At 41.8% G+C, this 23,078-nt stretch overlaps 1 protein-coding gene across 3 annotated transcripts; it reads right to left on the reverse strand.

Annotated features, from left to right (window-relative positions):
- Nucleotides 1-923: 923 nt before the first annotated feature.
- Nucleotides 924-22,612, reverse strand: CEP57 (centrosomal protein 57). Of its 3 annotated transcripts, none has more exons than XM_069808347.1 (11): nt 22,457-22,612; nt 16,343-16,499; nt 13,052-13,231; nt 12,616-12,737; nt 11,627-11,743; nt 7,189-7,266; nt 5,365-5,469; nt 5,125-5,205; nt 4,525-4,769; nt 3,683-3,827; nt 924-2,194 (listed from the first exon to the last, which is right to left on the reverse strand). In XM_069808347.1, exons 1-11 carry the CDS (start codon nt 22,484-22,486, stop codon nt 1,958-1,960), a joined length of 1,497 nt encoding a protein of 498 aa, XP_069664448.1. In that variant the 5' UTR covers nt 22,487-22,612; the 3' UTR covers nt 924-1,957. The 3 variants fall into 3 exon arrangements, with proteins under 3 accessions (XP_069664448.1, XP_009914959.1, XP_069664449.1); XM_009916657.2 differs by lacking the exon at nt 22,457-22,612 and adding an exon at nt 21,861-21,959; XM_069808348.1 differs by lacking the exons at nt 5,365-5,469; nt 22,457-22,612 and adding an exon at nt 21,861-21,959.
- Between the last annotated feature and the right edge of the window lie 466 nt (nt 22,613-23,078).

Raw genomic sequence — 23,078 nt, forward strand, 5'->3', positions numbered from 1 at the left:
CTAAGGTTCAAACTCTGAAATTTAGAATGATGGGAAAAGAAAATTTATCTTTGGACAAGTTTCTCTTATCCTATACAGACCAGTATTAATACAGATACAGTGCTTAGCTGCTCAATATTACAAAAGTACTTTCACAATAAAAAAAAATAATCAAACAATTTCTGCACTTTACAGTGCATTAGCACAGTAACATCATCTGTGTAGAAGGAGGACCAACATTTTTATATGTAACTAACTCATGTTAAGCCCAAATTCACTGGGATGATTTGGGATCAGCTCAATGCCTGCTCGTTGATGCTCTCACCCCTAGTAGGCTTAATTCCGACTTGGGCACCTCATTCACTGTATACAGCACATATGGAGCCTAAAATACTCCTAAGCCCTCCCATCAGTAAGGAGCTGCATGAGGACGGCCCGAGGTAATGCTGAAATTGACTCATCTTTGAGCAAGCTGATCCCCAGAGGTCCTTCCCAAGCAAAATCACCAAGTGCAGTTTCAGCTACTGATTTTTCAGAACCTCCAGGACGAAATGCTCTCCAGGTGGTTACTCCAGCGACCTGGAACCTATGTCACTAACATAAATGAAGATAAGGGGGATGGCTCCAGGCCTGGTTAGTAGCTTCTGACCTGCCCCTCACAGCTAAAACCTTCTGCGCCTCAGATGCAAGGAGGGTGGATCCCCTACAGATAATTAAAATTCAAATCCCTTCTTCCTGTGTAGACCCTATGGAGTTCCCTGCCTGTTCAGCTACAGGCAAGGGTGGCCAACTGACTCTCACCTTACCTGTACCCTGCTGGCGGCTCATATTCAATCGCCCTGGCCAGGGAGATGTCATGTCACCACAAAAAGCACAAGGGATGGGGCACAGTGCTGCAGCAACAAACATGGAGCTAATTTAGAGGACGTGCAGCTTTCCCACAATTCAACAGGCAAGCTGGCTTTATTATTTTTCAACTGTATAAACAGATAATCTGGGTCTCCTATACATTCCATTAATAGGAAATTCTTTACATTATTAACATAATAAATAACATTTACTCAGCTGTGCAAGTCAGAGTGCAAAATGAACTGCACCACTACTAAAGTAGATAGCTCATCAAAGCACGTATTTCAAGTTAAAAGCAAGATGCCAGGACTGAATGGCATGATTGAGGCACTTGCAGTTTAAAACACTCATGGTTTATCTCACTCCTTTACCACCCAAAGCTGTGAACTAGGAGACAGGATATTATCCCCTATCCTATAGCTTCTTCGTAAAGTGGATTTCTGTAGAAAAATTTCATTCTTCAGACTTGAAAAGAATTCAGTCAATCATTAAGCAAAATAATTCGGAAAAGTTAATTTTGCTCCTTTTGTGAGTACTCAAACATCCACTGCCATTAATGCTGACTAATGCAATGTAGCAGAACAAGAACTAGGAAAGCTTTTTGAGGAGAGCTACATAGAACACCTTTAAATGGGTTTACCTGTTCTCCCTTAGACACTCTCAGAGTCTGAGTAATTACAGCTGCACGCAGAACAGAACTGACAAAAGCCCTTAGGACATCAGGTCACAGCATCGTTTTCAAACAAGATGCATCTTGAGAAGCTTCCCAATGCACAGTTCAACAATAGCGTGAAATCGCACTGGCATTTCACATACACCAGCCCGCATAAATGTGCAGTGCTTGGTGTGCTGAAAGAAAATGGAGGGACTGCTTGAACCATAACACGAAAGGAACGGGTGGAGACCTATGGTTAGATTCAGTGGCTGGGTACCTTAAAAATTGAATGTGTTTTAAGCTAGACCAAAATATATACAGTCAAGCCCAGGGATGAAGAATTAAGGGCCCGTATTTCAAAAGTGCACTTAGCATACAGTAGTCTCTTTCACATAGCAAGAAAGGCAGCTGCTTTATATCCAGAATGTGAGAAAGTTTGACCAGGATGGTTCAAGAACATCCCCTGCAGAACAGTCAGTAGTCCCAGCTGATATCATCTTTCTGTAGTGAAGTCTGTATGGTCTGCATGTCTCTCAACAACTGAAGATTTTTCCGACTCTTCTCTCCAGGCTTCACTTTGATGGGACCAGCATTCTTCCCTTTTGTGGTTACTGTAGTTGTTACTTTCACCTCACTAACAGGGAACCTGCTGTCTTTTATTTGTTTAGCAGAAGTCTTTTTGGACTTGCATTCTCTCTTAAGTCTCTCTAGCTGAAAGAGAAGCCCAAAGAAAACATTAAGCCGTGACCTTGTTTCAGTTTATGTTGGGCAATTCTTCCAGACAGCTGAAATCCCACCACTTATCTCACCCAGCTAAGCAAATGGATGCTTCCAAGACACCCTGAATAATAAATATTTTTTTTTCCTTACACAGCATTGCTGTATTCACATCTTTCAAACTGTGTTCAGCTTATAGTCTGAACTACTAAGTTATCTCTTTAAAAACTGACAAGTTCATTATGGGGGAACAGCTCCATTATGAATGTAATAGAAAAAGTTATATATGATAAAAAGCTGATTTGTCACTGTTACCATCCAGTGACTAAAAAAAAACCAACCAAAAAAACAAAACAAAAAAACCCCCACCAAAAACAGAAAACAAATTTTTCTACGTACATACTAGTGATTTTAATAGCTAGTCACTGTCAGAGATATAGCTTTAAAAAGAATACCAAAACTCTGCTGAGGTGAAGAGCTGGTATCCACACGCAGCACTGTAAATCACAGCTTGTAAGACTCAGCAACAAAGACTGAGCTGGCGTAAGCCTGAATGGGGAACTGGAGAGTCTATGGTGCAGGCGCACTCATACTCTCAAACCGCAAAATAGGTGGCTTCTGTAGTTCCCCTCTCTTCAGGTAGTGGTGCTCCCTCCTTCCTAGTTTATAGCATGCAGCAATTTTCCTAAATCCTGACTCCTAAAACTTTTGCCAATAGCTAGTCAGAAGCCTCTGTATGTGTAGAATCATTACTACTAGGAACTACTACACATCTGTTTCTCTGCAACAGTTCCTCTAAGATCATAAGAGATCAAAGGTGAGTAATGCTTCTAGGTGAAAACATTTCACATGCCCATTTTGGACGTCAGCAGCAGTGCTCTCAGTACATATTTTGTGTAAAAGTTACGTCAGATGAGGGTGAATCTTGTTTCGTATTAACTGAACCAGATTAAACACATAAGGGTAAGCTCTTTGGAAGCAATTCACTAAAATGAATGAAGATTAGAGAAAACAGGGAATCAATAGGGTTTATAGCTTTGAATGAACAGGCTACACTATTCAAAACATTTTGAAAGTTGTTTTAAACTGAAACGGGTATCTCAGGTTTTATAAAATGCAAATCAAAACATAAATACGTCATTTACTCCAAGCAAAGGAGAACAGTTAAAAGATTCAGGGAATGAGAGGAGTGTAAAATGCAATGCAAGAACAGATGTGAAAGCACTGCCCAGGACAGGATGAAGAGTGGGCACAAGGGTGACATGGCAAGACAGAGAGGATACTTCTGCAGAAATACGGGGATAGGAAGATGGAGGTATGCAGGCTAACTTTGGGACATCAAAGCTAGAGCTAGGCACTACTGCTCCACAGTAGTTATTTCTGCTTTATTTAATTGCTGCTAGATTAGGATATAACAAAAAAAGCCCCAAACCTCAAGACAGCAACTCTACAGAACCATGAACATAATCAAAAGTAACTCACCTGCAACCGATGCCTCCGGACTTTGCTGATCTGGTCTGCCTTTGCTTCCATCTTTCCCACCAGTGCCTCAAGTTCCCTCTCCAGATCTTCCCTCACTGCAATGGTTGGGGCTTCCTGGACAAGCTTTGACAGCTGCTGGTGATCACTACCATGGAATTCAGACAGAACAAAGCTTGCATCAGACTCCCTTGGCTTCCAGTGCTTGTACACCCCGTTCAGAAATAACACTTCTAAGAAACCATAGCATCAGCAGCCACGCATGTTCAACATGCCATAACCAAACAGTAAGAACAGTTTTGCTGGTTAGCAGCATTATTACAGTAGCACATCCTGGTGGCAGGCTGCTGCAACATTAAGTCTCAGTAACGTAAGTAGCTTCAAACTTCAAATCACACATTCAAAATGACCAAATAACCCCTTGAGGGCATGATCTCAGCACTCATTCAGTTACTAATTTGTGTATCTGTACCTACTGCAGTTATGCAGTAGGGTAACAATTCATGTTCTGTTAACCAGGACAAGCAAAATGACTAGTAAAGCTGTCCTTTAATGAAGTATTTGACTACTGTGTCAGAGGCTGTTACCACACTTCTCCCCCACCCCCCACAAATTCAATATTGCTGCATATAAACACAGGTATGGAGACCAGACTGTTTATCAGAATCTCTTTAACTGCAAGAAGAAATGACAGCCTCCGCAGCCAGTAGAGCAAAGAGATTATATGCTAGAGACTTCCTAAAACTAACCCCTTTCTCAGGCAAAACCTTCCAACTTTAAAGCAAAAGGCAAAACCATAAAGCATCTACATTCATAATCTGCAATGGAGAATATGCCAAACTCACAAACTCATCTGTCCAAATTCATCTTGTAAAGTCAGCAACACTTCTGAGAGCTCTTCCTGGGATGAAGAAGAGTCCTTTGGCAGAGACGACCTTCTGCTTTTGCTGGCAGGATGACCAGTAGTGACAGGTTTTGCTAGTGGAGTATCATTTACCACACGACTGTTACACAAAGCTTTCGTGTGTTGTTTCATCAGGTGTAGCACATGTTGCACGTTGGCACCAACTGAATGACTGGGACTGGTAGACTGGAAGGAAAAGCAAAAGACTACTTTCAAATGGCATTGTCAACAACCTACTTGATAACAATGGAGAACATTTAAAAACAATAACATTTTTTATTTGCTGTGAAGAATGTATTTTTTGTTTGAATGAATATGCACTAACAAGAACAGCTTAACAGGCAGCATAAAGAGGACCCCTTTTTGAAACTGCCAGTTCAGCAAGTTATTGATATTCAACAAGCTTTTTGAAGACAAACTGGAAGAAAAGAGTCAAAGAAAATTAAATGATCTGACCACTGGGTGTCAGGAGTGCACCAAGCCAAAGCCACTTAAGGAGCTGCAGCTACTGAGCATTAAGCTTTGGAATTAAGCAGCTCACCTTCCCAGCTACAAAGGGTACATCACCCAGACACAGTCTGTAATGGGGCTGCGTAGTGAGATGGCTTGTAAGAGAGCATTTCTGGAAAGAAAGAAAAGAGAGATGTTTATCAAAGATGACACTACAGCAAACCCATTTTCCCTTTGCTTTGTGCTAAAAGAGGCAACCTACTTTCTGATCGCATGCACACACCCTTATTTAACTCCTCAGTAATTGCCCTTCTCTTCCCCCCCAAATTACCTTCTCTGGCTGCTTAGTTTTTTTCCTGGGTTTTCTTGCTTTTGGAGGAAGCAATGGTGATGCTGCTTGAATCAGTAATCTGTTGGTTTCCAGGCCTGTCTGAAGCTTTAATTGAGGGAATAAGGGGAGTTACTGGAATTATATTAATAGATAATCAGAGAAAGAGTAAGCTGAGAATTGCAAATCAAGAATTTTCAAGATAAAGGCTCTCTGAAAGCAAGGGCTGCAAGTTTTTAGGATGCTTTTGCAGTCCAAAGTAAATGTAAACATTGAATAAGAATACTTCCTCTGGTAGCACTACTCATCACTAATCCTAGTAAGTTAGAGAATTAGTCTTACTGCATTACTCCCATGCAGGCAAGTGCCAAAACATCAGCTGTGTTTAACACTTGACAAAATATTAGGGAAGTTGAGCCATCCAACCCTGCTCAGTTGATCCTGTGGCATATAGTTAACAGACAGCTATTCCTTCTGTTCTATTGACAGTAAAAAAACCCACCAAAACCAAAAACCCAAAACCCAACCCATCTATTGGAAGAGTTAAGGTTATAATTCTCACTGTCAGTGAGCTCGATATGCTTCGCTATTTCTTCCAAGAGAAGCCATGGCATGGCTTTAGAAATCATCACCTAACCAGTCCCAACTAGAAGCATTCACAGAACAATTATTCATGATTAATTTGAGACAACCTCCCCCCTCCCCTGCCAAACTCATGGCAAAGGTTAATGCTAGAGCCTAATACATGTCCTGGTTTCAGCTGGGATAGAGTTAATTTTCTTTCTAGTAGCTGGTATGGTGTTATGTTTTGGGTTCAGTATGAGGAGATGTTTTCAGTTGTTGCTAAGTAGTGTTTAGACTAAGTCAAGGATTTTTCAGCTTCTGATGCCCAGCCAGCAAGAAGGCTGGAGGGGCACAAGAAGTTGGGAGGGGACACAGCCAGGGCAGCTGACCCAAACTGGCCAAAGGGGTATTCCATACCATGTGACGTCACGCCCAGTATAGAAACTGGGGGGAGTTGGCCGGGGGGGAGATTGCTGCTTGGGAACTAACCGGGCATCGGTCGGCAGGTGGCAAGCAATTACATTGTGCATCACTTGTATATTCCAATCCTTTTATTATGATTATTGTAATTTTATTATTGTTATTATTATAATTGTTAGTTTCTTCTTTTCCGTTCTATTAAACTGTTCTTATCTCAACCCATGAGTTTTACTTTTTTTTTTTTTCCTGATTGTCTCCCCCATCCCATTGGGTGGGGGGGAAAGTGAGTGAACAGCTGCGTGGTGCTTAGTAGCTGGGTGGGGTTAAACCACAACACACATTACCTACATATTTCTTCAGCATACAATGAATATTTAATGAACCCAACATTTCAAGGTTAGGAGAAGACCAGTGTCATTACGGGCTCATAACTGACAGTATGTTGCCTCTTTTTTGCTGCCTCCTACAATATTTCTAGTTACAATTATGAACAAGGGAGCACGCTTGTGGACCTTGATCTATTTAAAGCAGAGATCCTCATACATCCTCAACTACAAATTAGTTTGAATTTCTACTCCTCTTTTCCAATGAGCTTCCTTCATTGAAGAAACCAAGTTTCAGTGCACAGGTGCTGTTTGAAAAAGGTTTCCAAAAAGCTCAGAACTGCAGAACATTTGGCACCTCAGACAGCAGAGGGGAAAAAAAAAAAAAAAAAAAGATTAAACCAAGGTTTTCATTATTCTGTATATGGGAAGCACTATCAGCAAGTTTAGCTGAAAAGTTGATGGAAAGGGGAGCTAATTACAGTGCATACCAGTACAAAAGAAATTTCCTGTTAGTTACCTCAGCTGCTTTTTCCTGAACAAGCTTCCTTGCATGTTCTTCCTCCTGAAGCTTCTGTTCCAGCTCTTTCATTTTTTTCTAGTTAAAGTTGAATAAAAATAATAGCATTACTAATGAAACAATTCTTTCCTTCCTGAAGTCTACAATACTAAAAGCTTGAGCAAAAGTGTATCAGTTCAACTTACAACTTAAAGCTAAGTGAAGATTTCAGCATTAGAATTATTGCTGACATTTTGTCTGTATGGGTATAAATACAGCAGTCAAGTGGTTATGCTTAAAACTTAATTGATTTTTCTATTTTTACTTCTGCAATTGGTATCTGAATTTAAGTTGCAGCCTACAGGGAGAACAATACGCAAGGCTGTCCTTCTCTTTGTAAAAAACCTCTAGGAAGTAGGTTGCTTTGTGTACATTATCCTGAAAGATTCTGTACTACAAAAGGGCTAACAAAGGTGTATCATGTATCATTACAAGCTGAGAGAAGACTTGCTTTATTTAGATCACTAAAGGTATTTTTGCTATTATCTGTAACTTAAAACTCTTAGAAGAGAAGAATTTTTGATCATCTAGCCACCTTCTTAATAAAGAGGGAGGAAAGTTTATATGATGACTCTGAGATATCTTTAAGCAAAACTGAAGTGATTTCATCTTTTCATGGTTGAAAGCATGTAAGAACTCTTTTGAAAGCCCTTTTCAAAGAAAAGAGTTATGGGGAAAGGCACACATTTCTTTGTAAATCCTCCAACAAGAGGAAAACCTTGTTTAAGCAGGATACACTTACTTAAACTCCCAATGTGAAAGTTATCAAATAACTTTCTGATTTTATACAGCAGAGTGAAAAAATGATTCAGAGCCCCATGACACAAAACAGCTTCCCTTCTCTTCCCCCAAAGACTATCATTCACAGAGCCACTAATCAAACTAGTCAGAAAAGCATGCAATTCAAAGTAACAGCTATATTTGTACACTTCTGTTTGTTTATAAACTCACTATGCTGAGGTAGTAAAAATTTCAGCTCTGCTTTACTTAAGCATTAACTGCAAGATTCAAGTAACCAGCTGTTATACAAAGGTGTTAAAAGGCAAAACCCCAGATAAACCCTGAGGACAAAGGCACTATATAAAGGAACCAACTTTTTCTGTTGAATAAAAGAACCATTTTGACTAATTTTATTTTCTTCATTCAGATCAGATATTCCAGGTAACAAAATCATCTTCTGCCCTTTACAGCACGTGGCACAATTCTTGATTTCAGTGGTAAGTCGCACAAAGATCTTTGTTTAACCTATTAGGTATGACAGAATTTTTAATATGGAAATACTAAAGCAAATCTTCTGCTTGAACTGAATACTGACATGAAGCTGGGCCAATGCTTCTGTACTGAAATGAACTGAGCATTCACTCAGCCAGCTGTTTTAGCTGCAGTGTGCAGCTCAAACTGCACAGCAAGAGTGTATCTTACTGTGTCTTCAGACCCTGTTGGAAGTTATCTATCCAAGTTAACTTTCTGAATTTTTTTTTTTCTCGCTTATAGCAAAACGTATTACACAATCCATCTTCCAAGGCTCAGGCAGACACAGATTACTGGCCCATCAGCAAGAGGGAGCAAGTCCAAAGGGCTGGCTAACAGTGAACACAGACACTCCCCAGCCACGCTGCCCATCACATGAGGTAGCACGGTACAGAAAGAGTCAGTGCTGGGCTGCCTAAAATACTCTGCTCAGTCACCAGTACCTGCTGAAAAAGATTTGAGTGAAAAAACACAAATACTGTAATATCTATTTTTGCTCATTTTCTAAGGGAAATCAAGTTTCATGCAATCACCTCACTCGTCCTTCTGGTTGTCACTGAAATAAATGTCAAACAATTTTAACCAAAGAAGACAGAAAGGTATGAGACCTCAAACATACAGAACACCTAAATTTCCTAAAAATTGGCTGCTGGGATAAACATCCAAATTAGTTTCACCAGAGAGTGAAACTCTCTGTCTCCAATGTGAAGACAGGTTTTATCTCTGTGCTTCACTACCTTGCAAATTAGCACCTGCTTGACAGCTGAGCAGTCAGCATATACCCAGCTGGAACAAGGCAGGTGTTGCTTCTCACCACCTGGCAATTAGAGGATAAAAGAAAAACTAAAGGTGTAGGTAGTCTACAGCCACAACAGGATGTGAGGATTCATTACTTCTGGTTTTCACAGAATGAATGGGGTTTTATTAAGTCTTATTGTTAGCATCATGAAAACATCGATTACTACCAACTACAGTTCTTCAACACATGTCATCTACACATGCATTCAAATTCTGGCTATCTGGCACACACAAGACCATAGCCCAAACTGCACTTTTAGGGTACAACCCCATCGCCTAACTCCGTCCTCAGACATAGACACGTTCAAACCCTCTCAGTCAGTTATCCAGGGACTGCACTGTGGGACTACAGTTGCCATAAGCGTACACCAGAAAATGCTTTTGAGGCAAGCACTCCAATTACAAGTACTTCCCATGCATGAGAGTTTCAGCATTTCCTTTTTACAACTAATATTAACATTGGCAAATTGCCTGAAGGTAATACTTATAAGGACCAGGTAGTGGCTCTGCGGAGATTAAATGTATGTAGGTCTTACTGAGAGCAACTTGTGCAGAGTGTCTGAAATCAGAGGCAGTTAAATCATTGCTTGCTCATAAGTAGTCATCTCACCATCCATTTCAGCACACCATGTATAGAAATAGTCTGGCTTATCTATTTCTTGCTTCAAATTAAACTTGCAAATGTGGTCTTGCCACAGCTAAAGCAGAGATTGAAGAGGCAACAGATGCAATTGTTTTGAGCAAAGTGTGCAGTCACCCTTTCAGGATTATAAGGTAACACTTAGTACGTGGATGCTTACATAGAAACACACCTTGCAAGCCCAGAGGCAGATAGACCTGTTGATCAGAAAATGGCTCATGAGACCAAAATGATCACAAGGAAAGTGACCTTTAGTCAGAGCTAAATCCAGATTTCTCTCAGTTCCTAGAATTGATTCAAAATTGTGTGAATTTAACACCCAATTCCACTAAAATAGATTTAATTGCAACAGCTACTAATTCCTAAAGATAAAGACATCTAGTTTGATCAAGGAGAAAAAAAAACAAAAACCCCAACCTGTTATGCTGAAATTACGTTCACTAGCCAGGCACAAAAAGACAAACAACGCAGCTGCACTAAACTCCAGCTGCTACCAGTCAAAAACATGGTAAAAGCCCTTGAGAAAGGGACTCCTGTTGCTGAACCAGTTATTTCAACCCCGGAGACCCGGGAGGAACTTACTGCTACTTACAGTGAACAAGGCCTGGCAGACACTCATCTCCCTTTGCAAGAGTTTGGCCCAGGTAAAAAATGCAGGCACTTTTACTCCATAAATGCAGCTTACCAAAATGGGGGCTCAAGATCTTGAACAGCTTGTTACAGCTGCCTTGGGTCAGGGACTCCCACGAGTAGCTGTAGTGTCTAAAGGCCCTGCAGCAGACCAACTAACTAAAGATTTACTATCAAACATCTCCCTATGTACTCCTGGAAAAACACCATCTACTTCAGCACCTGGTAAGGGCTGGTGTGCAGGGTGGCAAGCCTACAATTTTGAGACAGTCCAGAGCTGTCCTCAATACCACAACCTAATCATGTACTATCTGCTCCTTTTGGATGGAGGAACTTCACAGGTGGAACCCTCTCCCTCGTTCAGCACTCTGTAGTTCCCATGCTTGGGAGTCTTGTGGTCTATCTGCAGCAGCAGAAAGAGGTAGAATGCAGACCAGATTTCAGAAGCCAACACCACAGTTGGTACACAGAATGAATATGATCAAACACAGTCATGGTGAACTTTTAAAAGCTACCAATTCAAAATTAATCCTGAAGAGGCAGATTGGTTCAAACCCACTGACAGCCAGCCAGTGCTAGAGGGCTAGTAGTGTCAGGCTCCAGAATTCTGCAAGCAAAATAATAATAATAATTGCATTTTTTAAGGAGGAGCTTAAGTGGCTAAAAGAAAAAACACACCAAACCCACACAAGTGAAGTCAAATTTGGGTCATAACAGAATATAACTGCTAGCATTCAGTAGCATGCAAGGCAACTCAGAAGTTGAGAGCTTAGGAATGCCCGCAATCCTACACGCCTATGCACCAGCTAAGCACAAAAGAGGAACACCAACAGATACCGTTAAGGCTTAACAAAACTCCAACTCTTGTAGTGTGTAGTGACCTAAGGCCTGCCTGGCTATGTAGACTTCCAGCAATAACTTCCAAGTTTTTACAACACTTCAGCTTTAAAAAGATTTTTAGTTGCTGTCTTTCTCTACAGCACAAAGTTTTGCTCAGCTCTATTATTGAAATATAGCCATTAAGTGCTGATTACAATAAACAAGATAAATCTGATACAGCATCCAGTACAAATGACAGACCTCTGCTATGGACTGCATCATAGTAAGTCTGCTGTACTCTTTTTCCAGCATATCCAGCTTTTCCAATTTAGACTGAACATGTGATTGATCAAGCAGCCGATCTCTCTCCAACGAACCCTTGAAAAGTGAAAAGCAAAACAATTATAAGCACAATAGAACAAGACCATCTATAATAACCCTTGTGTTTGCAGCACAAAGGAGGCCCATAAACAGTCCAAAGGAGCTACTACTTCCTCTGTGCCATTTTAGATGGTGCTACGATTAGGGAGCAACTGCACCACTGATCCATCAATGTTGGGAACTTCACACTCAACCAGATTCAGATGAGAGAGAATGCTGCAGAGTCTCTCCTCCCTCCAAACTCAACGTAGTAAAAACCCCTCATTACTCAGCTGTTAGAGATAGCTTTCTTACTTTTTTTTTTTAAATTTAGTAACTATTTAATAGACTGAAATAGGACAGCCACAGAAACCAATGAGCAGAGAGCTCTAGGTGATCCATACTCCTATAAAACAAAATTCAAGCTCATTTTAGATGAAAGGCAAGTCTCTCAGTCACTGATGGCAGGAAACAGAAATTTTACTATTATTTCTACAGAATCAGTATTTCAGCACCAGTTTAGCAAAAGCAGTACTAGTAAAGAAAATCCCCAAAGATCTGAAGAGTGTAAACACAAAAGGGAGGAGCACATGGGTATAACACTGAGGGATAAGGATAAGCTACTGCAGTAAGCCAATCATGCAGAAGCAAACAATTCTTATTAATACCAGAGTCTGATATTGCCTTAGAGACAGGTGCACAAAGGCAGAAAATACCAGGGTCCTGAAAAGGCTGGGAAATTTAAGTGGGGAAATTATCCACAATTAAGTATGCCAAGGCCTGAAATAGACTTCCATGCTTAAAACTATTAAAATGACAGTAACTACAGAAAATCATGACATAGGTCACGATTTTTATAATTTAACCCTGAGATAATCTTGAGAACACACCTGTTTCTCCAAGAGATGTGACTTCTCATTTTCTGCATGCTGGATCATTTTTCTCATGTAGTCCAGCTGTTTTTCTAAAAGGCTGCACCGAGACTCAGCAGCTGCCAGCTGAGAAGCCAGTTCTAAAGATAACAGAAGGCAGAAAAGTAAAATCATGCACTGTTTGTTCCTGGGATTTAAGTTTTCAGGACAGTTCCAAAACAAACAAGAAAAGGGTCATCTAAAGAAACTCACAGATTAAGCTTAATGAACTTTGGTATGCATGCAAATCCCTAAAACAAAGTATGCTTTTAACATGATTTCTTCATAACTCCATGTAACATTGCAAAGTAAAAGACGCTGAACAAAGTAAATTAAAACAGTTTTATGCATTAATAAAAATCAAGTTTCATCCACATCAGTGTTCTGTAGTATCTATATAAAGTTTGCAAACAACCTTGATTTTTCTTTGACACTTCAGTCTTGTCATGCTCTTTGTGTTGCATTTGTTCACTTAGTACTTTCTTGTAGTCTGCTGTTTCCCTGCTGAGGTGTTTTACATTCTCTTCCGCCTGAAGTCGTTCCAACTCCAGTCGATGAATTTTTTCCTGGAGATTCTTCAGAGCAGAAAATATTGCTGTAATTGAACAAGTACCTTTTGTTAGATGCTATTCAATCACCACTTCAAGATAACATTGAACTTGAAACGTTTTTATAAAAGCATGTTATGTAAGGAAGTCAGAGTGTTCCTTACCAGCATCCAAGACTCCTTCCAGGAATTAAGACCTGCTTCCCTTTAAACCATAACTGATACTAAAACCAGCCTCAGACAAATAGATGCCCTTGGTGCACATATTAATCTGAAATATTTGGGAAAGATGAATCCATTTCCCAGAACAAAGCACATAAGTATTCTGTACATTAAGTGCAAACAGTGCATCTTCTGACTTGTTATCAAAAGGAAATGAAAGGTCACAACTAGATAGTTAAAACAGTGGCAGTTCTCTATATTATTATTCCTCTACAAGTGCATGCTAGCACAAAAAATACACAAACACAACGTTCCTATGAATGGTCACAGAGCAGAATAAAGGTTAGCTATTAGATAGGCTATAAAAACATTTATTTCCCAAAGAGGCAGCTCTTTTTTGATTCTTCTGGTTTTGCACTTGTGCTCCTTTCCTCCCCCTCCCCAAGACATGCATCTCCTTTGTGCTGAACAACTTTCCCTCTTTCTGTTCCATTCCCTGCTTTAGCAATTAATCAACAAAACCTTTATATATTCATCACCACAAAAATGAAAAGCAGTTGTAATAGAACTCATATCACCTTGCAATTAGACCATCTGCTGGTAATCTGATGTATTACGTCTCTTAGCTGTATTGTTAAATTCTGCAAAGGGAACCGTAACAATAAGAGCTTTCCCCTATACAGTCCTGTTAAAGTAAAACACAAGAACATCTGTACAGACAGCTCATATAGCAGACTAATCTGTGAGGTCACATTAACTCACTCCTTTGTGCTTAAATCCACTCTAGAGAAAGAATGCACCTTTATTACTGAATGCACGAGCACAGAAAAGTTGGGACTGCGTACTTGTTTGAGCATCAGATTACAAAAAAAAAGGAAAAATAATTATCAGAATGAGTTCTCCAGAGTAAAAATTCATCAAATCTTGAAATGCAGAATAGCACATTAGAGTATCACATCAATAAAAACTATGTGCTTTAAGGTAACTGTTAAGTAAATAAGTGGGTGACAGCAGTCACAGTAAAGGAGAAATTATAGATAGTTTGGCCCTGTTTGCAGGATCAGAGTCACCAACAGTACCCTCTTTATTTATGTTGCTGTTAACAGAACTCAGTTGAAAAGGGCATAGCTGAAACTATAAACCGCTTTGTTACTGTTATCCTTAGAGCTAAATTGAAATCTCTGTATATTTACAATAATGACTAACAAAATACAGCAATGAAGCAATTCAAGCAACGAATAAAGGTAAAACCCAATACAATGACAAGTATCATTCAGTCATCCTTACCAGAGTGTTAAAACCAACTATGTATGCTGAGACACACACATACACAATGCAAAGAAATTCAAACCAAAATAAGCCGAATTTACTATACTCAGCTTCAGGATTTTTCAATATGTTTTTTTTTTTTTAAATGAGGGGGTGGGAGGAGCAGTAAGGAGCCCCAAAACCAATCAAACCTACCTTCCCATCTGAAGTTAATTCCCATATCCTTAACCTTACTAAAATACACACTCCAGAACATTTTTGCATTTTTAAAACCTATGCAAAAAGAGTAAGATATTGGATCATCTGTCTGTTGGATTTAAATTTCAGTATGTATTCATATTTACTTAAATATTTTTTGAAAATAAAGACATTTCATAATTTTTAAAAAGGGATATAATTTATCGGATTGCCTCCCTCTATCTGTACTTACCTGTACTTATTTCAGAGCTGGCAGACTCCCTGCTCAAAAAAAGTTGCCCAGTGAAAACTTGGAAGTCAAAAGTTTGTCTCTACTGCAACAAGCAACACAATCTACAAAAATATGCCTGCATCAGTAATTCATAAAGAAGCTCTTTCCTGCAGATTCAATTTTTTATCTGTCACCAGGTTCCATTAGTTTTGTGTCAACAGCACTCTCGTAACTGATGGCAATGAGCATATATGAGCATATATTGCATTTTAAAAAGCACTTCCAAGAATTGAGATTTCACTAGGTCATTAACGTAGAAGTCTCCAGTAATTCAGACATAAATTATGTTATTGGAACAGGGACTTGAGGCTATCAAGCTGATTTTTTAGTTAGAGTAAGATTAGAATTCATCCTAAGTCTTTCTCTCTTTTCTCCCTATAAGGAAAAAATACCAAGTTTTCCCATACCTTTAAACCTCCATGCAATTCCAATCTTAAAGGGAGTATTTTTGCAATGACCCTGAGCCAAACAGCTCACATCAAAGGATCAGTCCTGCTCTAGCCTCCCAACATCTCGTGCTGCCTCCTGTACTTACCCCAGGGCAGCTCTGGAGTACATCTCATTGCAGGACAAGGCAATTCACTCAAATACCCGAAAACTAACCAAGAATGGTTTTGTTCACATCAGATCAGGCAAGACAAATCTGTTTACCTGGAGATGAACACCAGGACCACAGTGGGAAAGGAGGGAGAAGGAATAACCTAGAAACAAGGAAGAATAAATGGGAGTAAAATCACCTCCCTTCTTGGTGTTGTGAGCTGCATTCAGCATTATGCTGAACTCTTCTCTGTATCCTCCAAGTCTTCACTGATATGATAAATATTCTCACCACACCCTTTGTCCATGACAAGCCTTCCCATTTCAAGAGGGACAAACCTCTTCCTTTGCTCCAAACCATTCTGGGGACTAAAGTCTCCTTATTTCAAACTCAGCCGTGAACTCAGGAGAGGAAAGATTGAGGGAGAGGAGGACTGAAGAATGGACAAAGAAAACATGTCAGGACAATTTCACAAAGTACTCGGCCAATTTTACAGCTGTCTACTGCTGCAGAGGAGCATCCTTCTCCAGCTGTAAGATGACCTTTTTCATTAGGTATTCTTCAGAAAGAGAAGTGCAAAGGACCTACAAAACAGGTGACCTGCACGTCACTGGGAAGCGATAAAAGGATAAAAAGACTGCAACCTTTGTAGATGTGGACATACAGTATTTCACCACATGGTTTGGAAACAGGTAAGAAAACAACTTCACAGAACTATTACCTCTGCTGTTGCTTTCAGGATATGGAATTACTGGTTTCCGTGGGGAGCGCAGCAATTCTGAATTAATAAATGGCTTGTACTTTGGATATTCTATAAATGAAGTTGCAGAGAGTCCATCTGTGACTGACGCAGAGTTATGAGTTTTGTGCAGATCATCCTGAAAACAAAACAAAGCTGTTATTCAGCACATTTTTTTGTTTCTCTGTCACAACAAACAAAAGTAGAATCCGATTAAATGATGTGTAGAAGTATTGCTGCAGGAGACTGTAATACCTCAAAAGCTGTACTTCCTTGCAGCCTTAGCCTGTGTCATTTTTACATCCAAGTCCCCTCCACTAAAAACAGTATCAGAAAGAAAATGGCTTTTCCATACTAGTTTCTGATTTCCACTTTTGTTTTCTACTTACTTATACTGTCTCTTGCTTTTTGTGAGAAGGTAATACACAACCAGTTGGAAAATAGCTGCCTTCTTAACTACTGATTATACTTACTGCACACGAGACACTGTACCAAGGTGGCCAAACCTGATAAAGGAACCCAGCACCACAGCTCTACATCCACTCATCTAACGTAGTAGCTCACTAACGGTAGATGGGGCAGGGGACACTCTCTCTCCTCACCTCACCCTCCCAGCATAGTCCCAACCTCTCTTTTCCACTGGCTTCAATTCATATTTTCCATCGTGCCATGAATAGATTGGACCTCACTACCAGACACATCAAGATGACTTTATGCTACACCTGATTAGTGGTATCAGCAGAAGAAAAGCAGCAGCACATCACAGCCAGGAAGGTACCTCTGCCTCTGAGCAGAAACGTGCTGTTAGATCAGCTTGAGACTGTTCTCAAAAACATGGCCACAGAGACCACAAATTTCCCAGCAATCTACATCAACCTTCCAAAAGTTTGCTGTGTTTTGGATGTTGCAATGACCAGAAGGGACCACCCAGCCGTGAACACGCTATGCAGTCAGGATACCATTAAACCATGTGCTTTCTAACAGGATTCTTCTAAGCAAAAGGGTGTCCTGGTTTCAGCTGGGATAGAGTTAATTTTCTTTCTAGTAGCTGGTATAGTGCTGTGTTTTGGGTTCAGTATGAGGAGAATGGTGATAACACACTGATGTTTTCAGTTGGTATAAACTCTACTTAGCAACAAGTCAAGGATTTTCCAGCTTCTCATGCCCAGCCAGTGAGAAAGCCGGAGGGGCACAAGAAGTTGGGAGGGGACACAGCCAGGACAGCTGACCCAAACTGGCCAAAAGGGGTATTCCATACCATGTGACGTCATGCCCAGTATGGAAACTGGGGGGAGTTGGGTGGGGAGGGATCACTGCTCAGGAACTAACTGGGCATTGGTCACCGAGTGGTGAGCAATTGCATTGTGCATCACTTTTTTTGTATAGTCCAATTCTTTTATTATTATTACTCAACCCATGAGTTTTACTTTCCCCCCAGTTCTCTTCCCCATCCCACTGGGGTGGGACTGAGTGAGCAGCTGCGTGGTGCTTAGTTGCTGGCTGGGGTTAAACCATGACAAAGGGCCATGGCTCTTAATATACTGCGTTTATGGTTTTGACTCAAACTGGCTACCTGGCCTAAGCTTTCTGATTTGTGTGTATGAATTAAATAAAATATGAATGCTTATTTTTAGTGCGCAACAGTAATTTCTCTCAACTCTACCCACTACTAAACATTTCAGTAACAAAATTTGAAGGTAACCTAAGAGAGAAGTGGGCTACAGGCAGATGCAATGCTCCTACAGCTTTCCACAGAGCGTTTACTTCACCGATATGCCAACTGAGCAATTGCTGATCTTGGCAGGGTTTTTTTAAGCTTTTGTAAATACCAATTATTGGGAGTATATCATGACCTAAATTAAAATACAGAAAGTATTTATGTAAGTATCTCATAGCAAATTAGACAATGGCCCAAAACACATTATGAGGAAGAAAAATAATACAGGGGGAAAAAAATTTAGAAAATTTCTAAGTTATTTAAAGCCCATACACAGCTAATTTCCTCTTATAAATTAAGTGATTCATTGTGGACAGGAAAATTAGGACCTTAAGTACTCTGAATGTATCAGTGTTTCGAAGCACAGTTTTATGAATGCTTTGCAGTTTGTGTTTATAACATTTTCCTACACAACATAATTGCTTTTCTTGGAATAACTACATTTGCACAAAACTCTTGCTACACAGAAAGCAAATTAAAACACTAATCCCCAATTAAGAATACATTAATAAAAATATTTTGAACAGGTTTTTGTATGCATGCATACACACTGTTTTATGCTCAGCAGCCATACTGGTCTAACAAGAACGTGTGAATTTAAAACCAAATGAAAGCCTGTTAGGTGCTAACATCAAGACCTAAACCTCACTCCTGCAAAAATACCATCAGCATTACAGGATGTTAAATTGATGAACCCAGAATAAGACGACCAAATAACGAAGTAAAAATGAACCGAGCAAAACGCAGTACTTTATGCAGCGGGCAACAGAATAACAGCGGCAACATAAACCTCAGCAACTCAAACAACAATTGATTCAAATATCAATATACTGCTACTGATTCAAATCAAAGGTATCCCATGAAACAGTCAAAAGAAAAGGGCAATCGGTTTGAAATCAAAGTAGGGCTGCCAGCATCATAATCTTCCCAGACGTCTTTATGTTTCACCTGTAAAACCTTGTCTGTGAATTAAAAATAACTACATTAAAAAACCCCAAACTACAGGAGGTTTTTTTGTTTGTTTTTACTGGCACAATTAACATTCTTCTCGCCAACAGCAGACTACCTGAAAGAAAAAGCTAGCATACCCAAACACTTGAACACCAAGTTACACAAAGCAAAACAAATACAGGCTTTAGACTAGTTGCATGTCTTCTAAATTTCACCTGGATGCAGGCCACAGGCGCTAATTTGGGTAGTGTAATAGTACAGATATCTGCTTGAAATAAATACCAAAAAAATTGTGCTGAAATATTGTCTATTGTATAGGCAATCATTCTTTGCTTCATTCTAAATAGCCACTTGCTACCAAGGGTTTTCCTTATACGTTTAAGCAAAAGACTGGTTTATATTCCATTTCACAAACAGCGACTTCTAAATAACCTGAATGAAAAATTTAAGAGCATTTATGAAATGGTATCAAGGAATTTCCCATCACAAATCTCAGACTCAAATATCACACCAATTCTCTGCTCTTCTCGATTTCTCTCAAGTCATTAAAAATTATATGTCCGTTTCTGCTCTTGGAAATTCTCACGGGGAGCGTCATGCTGCAATGCTCGGGAAAATCCTGAAACATAAAAAAAACTCCAAACCATATGAAAATCAGGGAACACTATATATTTGATCTGAATCTCAGCTACGCCACATTTGCTAACTACATCCTCTCCCCTCATTCTGGGTACTCCCTATAGTCTTCCCTTCCTTAAGCCACAGTAAAGCCTCATAATAGCCAAGGAAGCAGCTTAGCAGTCCTACCAGGGGCTAAGTGCACCAGCATGATGTAACGCTGAGCACATTTAACCTTCACAGGTCTGAGGACATTACCTTCCAAAATCCATCGCTGCTACCATTGCCTATCACCTGCCTACTCAAGCATGCAAAAGGAACATTAAAAACAGAGCGGCAATAGCTTAACACAAAGAGACATAACCTCAGATGGAAAGTTTTGAAATAAGAATCAGCAACTTGGGGCAGAGGTACACTTTTCAAACCAAGTAACTTGTGCAGATGGCACAAGTGACCCACCATACCATTGTTACTTCCCTGTTGCAGTATAGAAATAGGGCACACTGTGGAAAGCTTTCCGGAAGGCTATTAATCTCAGTGGTATACCAAACGTTTTCAGTAAGAAAAAGGAAAAAAAGCTCTATATTTTTCTCATTATCATACAGAATTTGGCTAGACTCCTGGACAATAAAAATAACAATGATTTATAAACAAACTGTAGAACCAAAGAGGCAGAAAAATGCAGAAAAACTCTTGGGCAATAACTGCAGCAAAAAAAGCATGGAGGCACCAAGTCAGCACACCTTTGGTATTAACACTTTGGCACTGGGAAAAGGGACTAAATTAGAGTGGGTGTATTGCAAGTTCTGATATGGGTGCCCAGAACAGAATAAAAAATAATAACAGAAAAAAAACATAAATTGAAGCTTGGTAATGCTTTAAATGACAGCCAGTAGTCACCACACTCGGGGAAGAAAAAAAAAAGGTGGGGGGGGAAATTATCCAGAGACTGGGAAGAAAACAGAATAATGAGGTATTGAGTTCACTGAGCATAAAACATCCAAGTAGCCAGTTATTAAAACTCTCGAAATAGCCATTTTGGAGGGAGAATCTCAATCAGCACAGCCTGCTGTCATCTCTCAGTACTACGTTACTGGGAAAGTGGGAAAGGAAGAACAGCCCCTATCATGCAGGGGCCAACTTAAGTGCTGTCTGTGCCTCCCTGATACAGACTGAGTCAGGAGCTCTCCAAGTTTAAATAACATCTGTAGTTAAAAGCAGACATTAAAAAGTTAACTTAGTCATGCCATTATATCAAACAGGGAAAAAACCCAAACAAACGTTGGCACAACACAGTATTTTTTTGTTAAGTTTCTGCTGTAGTGTGCCAGATGGCTTAAAAGCAACTATTTTCAAAGTTCAGACGGTGTAAAGTTTGCTTTTTTCTTTTTTTTCAACACATACAAAAAGGTCTCAGTGGGCAGCTTTTTTCCTAAAAGTATTGTTTTACTAACTAAATTAATTAAACAGCCTACATTCGTCTACTTAAGACTAAAACTAGTTTTCTGACATTCTTTTCTATGCACGCTAGAAAAAATACCAGTCAGGAAGGATATAGGAGTCCTCAAATTCCTCTGTCACCACTCTTGCTGGTGCAGGTGTAAATACGGGACCACACTGCAGAGCAGGAGGAGACACACAACAGAGAACACCAAGCTGGGTGCTCACCATGCAGCAAGTGAGACCCCAACCCATCAATCCTCACAAGATGCATCTTGCACATGATCATGCTGCATCCTTTTCACCATCTCTGCTCCTCCAAAGCATGCATAAGACACAGCTACTCACGAAAAATACCCCAACCAAAAAAGCCACCCGACTTCAGAGAGACACAGACATCAAGCCGAAAGGTCAAACAAGAAACCCAGCTGGAAACTTCGGTTTCTGGCGACGATCTGGTGGAAGCAGGCAGCCTCCATCCACCCAGCTCAGCACGGCCCGCCGTGCTTACGCCAGCCAAGCCACCGTTTCTTCACGTCACCAGTCCCCAGCAGAGACACGGGTCCCGTTGCTTCTCTACGCTCAGCACCCTGAGAGGAACGTGAAGGAGGAATTTCTGGTCCCTTGCGTGCAACCACCTACACGTTGCCTCCAAGTCTGCCAGGTGCTCACACACGCGCGCCTAAGGATACAGGTATATAGTGAAGTTAAACCTCAGTTCGAGGTAACGTTTTCGTCCTACGAATAGAAACGACCAGAGGCTAGAGCCATTACCAGCTCTCCAGTGGGAACCAACGGCTTGCCGTGCTGGCGTAGCTGACCCGCAACCGCACGACCAACTGTCCAGCTCCGCCTCATCTGGCTTGGGAAGAGGCGTCTTCAAAGAGACGACCCCAAATCATCTCTGCACACAAACCGCGTTACGGCATCTTGTTCCCCTTCGCCTCCAGGCGCGCTCCCCAGGCACGGGGGACACGAAGGGGGCCGGTTGAAGGGGCGCAGGTGTTTTTCTCCTTTTCTCTCGCTTTGACGAAACACACGTGCGTGTACGACGGGGTTTCACCCACGCTCGTCGCGTTTAAAGGCCGAGGCAGCTCTCCCGGCACGCCGGGGACGGGCAGCCCGCCGCGGACCCGCTCCCGCCCAAGCCCCCGCCGGCCGGGTTGCCCGCCATCCCCCTCGCCGCGGCCGAAGGCCCCGGGCCCGGCCTCCCCCTCCCCGGCCGCGGGGACCGCCGGCGCAGCGCCGGACGCCTGAGGAGGCTCCGCCGAGCCCTCACCCCCCGCGGCGGGGCCCGGGCAGGCCCGTGTCGTCGTCCCCCGCCCCGCCGAGCCGCCGCCGTCCCCTCAGAGGCGGCCGCCGGGCCTCACCGTGCGCTGATGGCCGCGCGCCGCCGCCATGTCCGCCCGGGGATGGGGGGGGGGGGCCGGCGCTCGGTCGTGTCCCTTTAAGGCGCGACACCCCTGCGGCGGCGGCGCCGCCTTTCGCGCCGATCAAGTCCCGCTTGACCGACACCCCAGTTTGCCAATGAAAAGGGAGAAGCGGGGGAGTAAGCCCCGCCCCGAAGGAGTACGGGAGCCCGTCATAGACTCGGGTTTGAGTGGCAGGCGAGCTGCCCAATAAACAGAGAAGGGCGCTGCCCGGCCAATGGAAGGGGACAAGCGGAGAGAGGCGGCGCGGCCTCCCGCGGCCAATCGCTTGAGCCGGGGAGGCGGCGTGTGGGAGGAGCGAGCGGCCGCGGGATTCGTGTGCGGCGCAGGGCCCCTGCCGCGCACGCGCGGAGAGCCAGACGGCGGAAGAGGACGGTCTTTGTCAAAGTGAGCCCCCCGCGCCTCAACCAATGGAGAAGCAGAAGCCGCCCGGGGCGGCCCAATGGGCGCCGCGGCCGCGAGGCCACCCAATCGCCGCCCGGCGCAGGGCGAGGGCGCCCGCCGCGGGATTGGCGGCGGCGCGGGCGGCGTGGGCGGCGATTGGGCGGCGAGTTTTGAAGGC

This window comes from Haliaeetus albicilla, chromosome 20, assembly GCF_947461875.1.
Source record: "Haliaeetus albicilla chromosome 20, bHalAlb1.1, whole genome shotgun sequence".
Lineage (NCBI taxonomy): Eukaryota > Metazoa > Chordata > Aves > Accipitriformes > Accipitridae > Haliaeetus > Haliaeetus albicilla.